The 8,899-nt window shown below is 32.7% G+C and overlaps 2 protein-coding genes across 2 annotated transcripts; both read left to right on the top strand.

The window, feature by feature from the left end:
* Positions 1 to 254: 254 nt before the first annotated feature.
* LOC147810891 (uncharacterized) lies at positions 255 to 2,348 on the top strand. Its single transcript, XM_087162142.1, has one exon. It carries the CDS (start codon positions 255 to 257, stop codon positions 2,346 to 2,348), a length of 2,094 nt encoding a protein of 697 aa, XP_087018268.1.
* Positions 2,349 to 2,609: 261 nt separating this feature from the next.
* LOC147810890 (uncharacterized) lies at positions 2,610 to 3,632 on the top strand. Its single transcript, XM_087162141.1, has one exon. The coding sequence runs from the start codon at positions 2,610 to 2,612 to the stop codon at positions 3,630 to 3,632; it is 1,023 nt and encodes a 340-aa protein (XP_087018267.1).
* Positions 3,633 to 8,899: the final 5,267 nt, after the last annotated feature.

Genomic DNA, 8,899 nt, shown 5'->3' with positions numbered 1-8,899 from the left:
ACCATCAGAAGCAAGAACTAATTAGGAATTAGAAAGCTTGCTTTATATGTCTTAAGTTTGGACATAAAGCAAAATATTGCAAATCAAGTGTTAAATGTCTAATTTGTGCTAAGAGGCACTGGTCGATCATGTGTGCAGAATTATAGCCAAACAAGCACGAAGTAAAAGATGAAAAAGTAATTGATTCGAGCGAATGCTAAAATGTAATACTTGCGAATTCTTGCTGTTCTGGAGAGATATTCCTTCAAACTTTAATGGTAAATATTGAGAGTAAAGAAGGAAAACGTGCTATAAGAGCATTAATTGACACTGGCTCTCAACGCTCATATATTCTGAAGAGCACTGTTGAGGAACTGAAATTTCGCCAAATTGATACTCAAACATTGATTCATAGCTTATTTGGAGGGTCAAAATCAAGCAGCGAAATTCATAATCTTTTTTCTATTAAAGTTACCGATTTGAAAAATAGTTATAGTTGTAATATGCATGTTTTGGATCAACATAAAATTTGCAGTTTTGTTCCACGACTTCATGATGGACCTTGGATACAGGAAATGGTACTGAAGGACATCTCACTTAGTGATATTGGGAATCATCGACAGCCTATTGAGTTATTAATTGGAGCCGATGAAGCAGGAAAACTTTACACTGGGAAAGTGTGCAATTTGGCGTGTGGTTTAACTGCAGTAGAGACTTATTTAGGATGGGTCATTATGGGGAAAATGAAACCCTCAGTAATTGACGTCAATCTTTCGAATGTTTTGATTTCTCCATTAACTCAGACCACTGACATAGAAAACCTTTGGAAGCTTGAAGCAATAGGTATAACAGATGCATGTGAAATAAAAGATCAAAAGGAAATAGAAGACGCAGTCCAAGTGCACTTCGAAACGACAGTTAAATTGAATTCTGGAGGACGGTATGAAATTTATTTGCCATGGATCAAAGAAGCGAACATCTTGCCTGACAATAGAAAAGCAACCGAAAAAAGATTACTATCTACTACAACAAAAAAACTTAACGAAGCTAATAAATTTTTCGACTACAATACAATTTTTGAAAATTCGTGTAAGGAAGGTGTTATAGAAGAAGTCCCTGAACAACTTAAAGGCAATAGTGCACATTACCTTCCTCGCCGAGCAGTTTTTAAAAACAGCTTGACAAGACCCGTTTTTGATGCATCTGCCAAACAGAAAGGATCTTTTTCATTAAATGATTGCTTAGCCAATGGGCCAAATTTGCTGGAACTAATACCCGTGATAATTCTAAAATTTAGAGAAAACAGCATCGGGGTAATTTCCGATATAAAAGGTGCCTTTTTTCAAATTTCAGTAAATGATAAAGATCGTGACTACTTACGTTTCTTGTGGTGGAAGGATGATAATAAAACAGAAATAAAACTTTTCAGACATTGTCGTGTAGTGTTCGGGGTAAACTGCAGTCCGTTTCTGCTTGGAGTAGTTATCAAATTTCATTTGAGACAGTTTGACTCTGAAATTGCCGAGAAGTTATTATATTCTTATTATGTGGATAATCGTGTCACTTCTGTGAATACTGAAGAGGAATTGCGGAACTTCATCAATAAATCAACCGAAATAATGGGCAAAGGAAAATTTGACTTAAGATGCTGGGAGCATACGAAAATACATAATGATGAAGATGAAGAAAAAGAGGTAGTAACTAAAGTACTAGGATTACTGTGGAACAAAGGAGAAGATTCCTTGTTTTGCGATGTACCAAAAATGAAGATGAAAGATATGCCAATCACACGGCGTACAGTGTTATCTGTGGCTCAAAGAATATTTGATCCAATTGGATTTAGTTGTCCAGTCACATTGATACTAAAATTGATTCTGCAAAAAAGTTGGCAAGAAAAACTAAGTTGGGATACCGAATTAACAGAAGATTTGAAAAAGGAATTCTTAGTTTGGCTTGAGGATTTACCTTTATTATCATCAGTAAGAATTCCTCGCCAAGCAACAGCAGTTAATAGAATTTCGTGTAGTTTGCATGTTTTTGAGGATGCTTCAAAATATTCGTACGCAACTGCCATTTTTCTTGGAAATGAATCGCAAGAGGAAATAAAAGTGCAACTTTTACAGGCAAAGTCAAGAGTTTCTCCACTGCGAAAAATTACGATTCCAAGACTTGAATTATTAGCTTGTTATATTGGCGCTAAGTTATCTGAATTCGTCACGAAAAGTTTAACTCTGGAAATAAATGAAACATATTATTGGACGGATTCAACAACTGCCTTGTTCTGGATTAAGAAGAATGACCTACCCTGGGGAACATTTGTTTGTAACAGAGTGAAGAAAATACGTGAATGTAGTGATCCCAAGGATTGAAGACATGTTCCTGGTATTAGTAATCCTGCTGATTTGCCATCTAGAGGATGCACTGTTTCAAAGCTTTTGGAAACTAAATGGTGGGAGGGCCCACTTTGGTTGTCCAAGTCTAAAGAAGAGTGACCTACTTCAAACCCAATAGAAAATGAAGAGGAAATATACTTAGAGCAGAGAAAAACCGTTGTGGCAACTCTTACCTGCGAGAACACTGAAAATTCATGGATGCTAGCATATTTTTCGAGTTACTTAAAATTTTTAAGAATGACGGCATGGATTCTAAGATTCCTCAAAAATGCTCGGAAAACAAGAACTGAACGAGAGATTGGCGAGCTGAAATTGTACGAATTGAATGAGGCTGAAAAAGTATTAATGAAGCAGATTCAGCAAAAGTCATTTAATGACGAAGATATCGCAAGGTTAAAATCTTTATGCGTCTTTAAAGACGAAGAAGGTATCTTAAGAGTAAGCACCAAGTTAACTGAAAGAAAAGATCTTGAAAGCTTTATCAGTCCTATACTGCTGCCAAGCACACATAAACTTCTGGAATTAATGATTTTTTACATGCACAAAAGTATGTGCCATGCGGGGATTCAGATATTGATGTCTAAATTAAGAGAACGATTCTGGATTATAAGATCTCGTAAGACGATTCGCAAAGTTTTAGCTCGTTGCGTGAGATGTAAAAGACACCAAACTACGAGGATCGAATGCAATCCAGGAGTGTTACCTGAAAACAGAGTCAAAGATGAATTGGTGTTTGAAATAACAGGAATAGATTTGGCGGGACCTTTGATGCTTAGAGAAAAATGCAAAGCATGGATAGTTATATTTACATGTGCTGTCTACAGAGCCATCCATTTGGAATTGATAACTTCTCAATCAACACAAAGTTTTTTGCTTGGTTTACGACGATTTATAGCCAGACGAGGAAGACCGAAAGTTATTTATAGCGATAATGGCACCAATTTTACAGGAGCTAACAACCTATTTAAATCGTTAGATTGGAAAATGATCGAAATTGAAGTATCTGTGAATAGGATTCAAAGGAACTTTAATCCTCCTGCTTCCCCATGGTGGGGAGAATTTTGGGAAAGAATGGTGCAGATGGTTAAAAAACTTCTTCGTAGGGTTTTAGGTCAATCAGCTTTAAATTATGAAGAAATGACGAGCGTCCTTTGTGATTGTGATCCAACAATAAATTCTAGACCTCTCACTTATGTCTCAGAACAAGGGGATGAACTCTTTTCCATTGACGCCAGCTATGTTCCTGAAAGAAATAGATGATGTCGGAGTACCAGATTTAGATCAACTTGATCAAGTAAATTTGAATAAAAGATTAAGGTACCAGCAAAATTTGCGCAATGCTTTAAGAGAAAGATTTAGAAGTGAATACCTTGGGCAATTATTACAACGACCATCAAAGAGTAAACCGATTGAACCTTTGAAAGTAGGAGATATTGTTTTGATCGAAACTGACGGTAAAAAAAGAACTTAATGGCTAAAATAATAGATGTTTTTCCTGGTCAAGATGGGCAAGGACGAGTGGTTCGCCTTAAAACTTCATCCTGTGAACTCGTCAGGCCTGCGCAGAAGATTTTCCCACTCGAAATTTCCTCACCCACTGAACCTAATCTAATAAATAATGAAGCACGCAAGAATAAATCAGAGAAGGACTTGCAGGTAGTTGGAAAAACAGTAAGAACGAGAAGTGGAAGACTTATTAAAGAGCCAATTAAATTTTTGAGCTGAAAAACTTGGACTTTCGGAACAGTATTTTTAACATTATAATTTTCATTCATTTTACTCATAGAAATATAATTAGTTTTGATTAGTATAGTAAACCTCCAATTAAAACGGTGGGAGGATTGTTACGTTTTGAAATAAGAATTGGACAGGTTTTGTATAATGGAGAGTTGGGTGAAAGCGTTTTTTTTTTGTCTCCAATAACTTTTGACTTATACAATGGAACTCGAGTTTATGCTTCGAAATATGTTGAAATTTTTTATTTTCTTTTAAGAATTTTTGTTTAATAAAATTTAGGAGTGGAAGAAATGGGGTTCATTTCTTGCCGTACTCAACAACGTGTCAAGCTACAATGCATAAACATTTACTACTAGTTCAGAAACAAAACGAATGTTCTAAATCATATTATTGTTGTAGTTCATTTACGTCGCACTAGAGCTGCACAATGGACTATTAGCGACGGTCTGGGAAACATCCCTGAGGATGATCCGAAGACATGCCATCATAATTTTGATCCTCTGCAGAGGGGATAGCACCCCCGCTTCGGTAGTCCGGAGAGCTGCGCGCGAAATCGAGCACTTTACGGTAGAACAGTTGAGCGAGGACCAATACCGCTCACCCTCGGTCCCTACGCAGACTGATCCAAGTGGTCACCCACCTGCACATAGACCGCAACCAGTGATGCTTGACTTCGGTGATCTGCTGGGAACCGTGTCTTAACAATCAGTCCATTGCGGGACAAATCATATTTCAAATGTAATGGTTAGATATGTTTTTATTTTTATAAAAAATATTTAATCTACTGATTTTAATTAAATATTTTAATGTTAAAATGAGGGATGTCACACGTGTGGGTAACCTATTCTTGCCCCTTGTCACAAACTGCCTAAGTTTAAAAACCCCTCCAAGCGTCACATCATTTAAGATCGGCCTTATATCATGTTAATATTTAATTAATGTTTGGATGAGGAAAATTATAATTTAAATTAAATTGGTTGAATAGTTCTTGAGAAATTTTTGTGTTGTAATTACGTAACTTTTTATAAATTAACTTAATTTTGTAATGTATGTTACCTAACCAGAGCGAAATCTCGACAAATGTTATCCTAGTATCGTTTTAAAAGCTTCTAATATTATGTAAACATACAACATTATTTTAAGTTTCATCTTTCAAATGATAAGTAAAATTATTTTGTCTAAAAAATAAATTACAAAATATTTACAGTCTCTTTATTTAGATGAAATTAGCTTATTAAAATTGTTTCGTCTTTCAAATCATCTAATTTTTTTTTTTAATTATTCATTTCTATGAATTTTAGTTTTTGTTTTCTTCTTAAAACTGAAGGCTTAATTATATTTACATATGAATAAGACACTCATTAATATTCATGATAATAATTCAGTGCGATATTATATTTACCGGCTGAAATTAGAGCTTCATTAAATATGAATGCTGGAATTTTTATTTTGTTGTTTATTAACAAACTTTTCGAAGAAAAAATTTAACTATAAATTATTTAATTTGTCCTTTCGCTTTCGACGTTTTACTTTACTAAACTCTCGATGACGAATTGTAAAATGAAATTTTTTGGATTTTTACATTTTCTAACAATGCTAACCTTTACTTTTCTAATAAATTTCAATTATTATCTACGGTTAATTATAGCGCATCGGAAAAATTATTTTTCATTATTAAATGAAGTAATAGTAAAAAATAGTTTCAAACTAAAGGTATAAAAGGTCTTACGTCACAACGCTACACAATTTAATCTTTCAAAATTCGGGTAAAAAGGAAAAAGAATCGACAGAATAAGTTTTCGCGAAATAAAAATTGTGGTAGGTTGCATTTTCAAGTTTCATTTTTTCTCGAATTATTTCAAGTTTTAGATTTTGGCAGTAGATTACTCGACGTAAGACATTAGATAAATTACTGATAACTTAACAATTTTTTTTTTAATAATCATCTTTAAAGTAAATAAAAGAATGATTAATTACTATTACAAATTATCTGTGCGTGAATTTAAAAATAAAAGTTAGTATTTTCTGGAAAACAAGATTTACAAAATTTTCATTTCTCTTCATTAAATTTGGAGATGCGAGTCGCAATGGGTTAGGGGATATTATAACTATAACCGTCGTTGAACAGCCGACCAAAATGTTGGGTTTAAGACTACTAATGTGCAATTCTGCAACTTTGTAATTTTGAACCCAGTCCAGAAGACGAGGGAACTCCTAGATCAAATATTGGGAGAAATTTTCCTCCGTGGAGGACTTTTTGATGGAATTAACCCGCATTTGCGTTGCATGGTGAGGAAAACCTTCCACGGTTAGCCTGATGGTAAGGGGACAATATCCATCTACCACTTAGGATATTTTACATGAACACTGTGGTCGGTGCAAGCCGGATGCGGAGTTCTTATCGACCAGTCATCTCAGGGAATCGAACCCGGTTTATTTCATTGGAAGGCGAACACTCCATCTCTTTTGCCATCACGGCTCTGGCTCAGGGGGTTTTCGCCTCCCAAGGAGATCAACCAGGTTCGAATACCAGCGGAGGCTGGTTGATACGAATTGTGTTCCCGGCTCGCACAGAGCACAAAGTGAGCATAGAATAGAATGGAAAGTAAAAATGGCTAGAATGTAATGATGACTCATGCCGTTGATCTCGAAACTGTTTGACGCCTCAACCTCTATTGCCTCCTAGAAATTGCCTCCTAAATTAACAGAAGCATCTGCCAATATTCTAGTTGAAATGGTATATCACGCAATAAAATAGCTTTTATGCAGAACAGTCAGGAGTCCTTTTTGTTGACTAACACTGAAAAATGGTTAATACTTAACAAATGGCAAAGAAAGATTTCTCAAGTATAACATAATTTTATAACACGTGGAAGTGTTTTAGAAATTATAAATTTATTTATTATTATTTATTAATTTTTGAGAAATGATAAGCTTTTAGTTAATTATTAAAAATAAATTTAAATTGGTATTTCGATTATTCTTTGTATCGAAATTATTTTTAACAGTTAAGCATATTTTCTATCAAAATGCTCAGAGAGTTTCTAAAAAATATGTAAAAGCTTTAGTTGATTTAAAGTTGCTATAACTATATTTATATTGAAAAATATGATGTTCGCTTTGATAGTTAACGCTCTTAAGCTTTGAAGAAATGTAAATACATTTTTCTCTTCATTGAAAATCAAAGGCATTGAAAGTAAGAAATGTTATATTTTCTACTCATGATTTTAAATGAGATAAAAAAAATTTAAGACATTTTTCTCAAAGAAAGCTTCGATTTGAGATTAAATATTGACATAAGAACAGGTTATTCAAAGGATGTTTTAAGCAAGTCATTGTTCATTGTTTCATTGGATTTCAAAAGCTGTAATTTTTAACAGAATTTTAGTTTTACGGAATTGACTAAAAAGAATTGCTCCGTTGAGAAACTAGCAATGAAATTGAATTCTTTCTTAAAATAAAAATTCTTAAATTGTTTATTTGTTATAAAAAAGTAAAAATCATGACGATAACATTAATTTTTTGAATTAAGCTTAAAAAAAGAAGAAAATATCAGCCTTGTTGATTTATTTATATGATAAAAGAAATGATTTTAAATTTAATATAAATAAACTAATTACATGGGAGTCTAATTTTTCTAAAGACATTTATTCAAATACTATTTTTAATCAAATGAATAGTATTAAAATAATTTGTAGTAGTGTTTATTTTTTCAAAAAAAAAAAAAACAAATAGACGAACTCTTCCAAACTGTATGTTATAATTATAGTTGATTGTATGTTATAATTAAAAATTTATTTGTTAACTAAATTTATATTTTTGCCATAGGCAAATCGAATTCGGGCAAATCCGTGGTTAACATTTTTCTAATATTTAATAAAGATTTAAAATTTTTTTTCTTTATTTAAATGTTAGGAATTTCTCTAAAATCATCAATATAAAGAATTTTATTATTACAATTCAAACTTATTACTATTAACATTTTATAATTTAAATTCAGCCTTATTAATTATAAATTTTGAATTATTTAGTATAATATTTACATTGCGCACCTAGATTTGGGCCAATCCAAGGTAAATAGCTAATCAAACGCTCTTTTGTATTTCAACAAGAACGTGCCATAAGTTGATTTCATCATCCTCCAGTTACGGTTCTATTTTCATATTTTGTAATCTGGCAACTTGTTGTGAAAACATTTAAAATTAATTTTTTAAAAAGGCCGGTAAGTGCAAGTACATTTGAATTTGCTACGCGTTTTATATATTATATTTTGAGTTTTATTCTGTATTTTCTTGGTTTTTTATTTCTCATTACACAATCCGAAAAAAAAGGACAAAAATTTTAAAAAATCCGGAAAATAAAAGATATAATCTCTTCATCAGCTCACACGATTATATACACAAAAAAGAGTGCTTTCTAATATTGTATCAATATAGCCAAAGCAAAATATATCAATACAATGGTGTGAGGAGCACTCAAAACATGTTATAAAAAAATTACAACAAATAAAATGGAACACAATAAGTAAAAATATCACGTAAAAACAGAAAATAAAATATAAATATAATATAAATATAATACAGCTCCTTTTTGTAGATATATGTGAGGGTCAACGATGCAAGGTAAAGTCACCGTCATGTTCTTCGAACCATACGAAGACAATACGAGCAGTATGATAAGGAATATTGCTTGCTGAAAGTATCCAATCCCGGCAGGGTGCACCATTAATATAACAGGATGTACTTGATCTGCGACAACACTTAAATACCTTTGAGTATTCAGACGTTGAT

The sequence above is a fragment of the Parasteatoda tepidariorum genome, chromosome 4 (assembly GCF_982258835.1).
Source record: "Parasteatoda tepidariorum strain Cologne lab strain chromosome 4, Ptep-v5.0, whole genome shotgun sequence".
Taxonomy (NCBI): domain Eukaryota; kingdom Metazoa; phylum Arthropoda; class Arachnida; order Araneae; family Theridiidae; genus Parasteatoda; species Parasteatoda tepidariorum.
Note: the sequence above shows the minus strand (reverse complement) of the source record. Positions and strands in the feature narration are given on the sequence as shown.

Excerpts from the sequence above, each read along its gene's own strand:
- LOC147810891 (XM_087162142.1), top strand. The coding sequence starts at position 255 with ATGGTAAATATTGAGAGTAAAGAAGGAAAACGTGCTATAAGAGCATTA.
- LOC147810890 (XM_087162141.1), top strand. The coding sequence starts at position 2,610 with ATGACGGCATGGATTCTAAGATTCCTCAAAAATGCTCGGAAAACAAGA.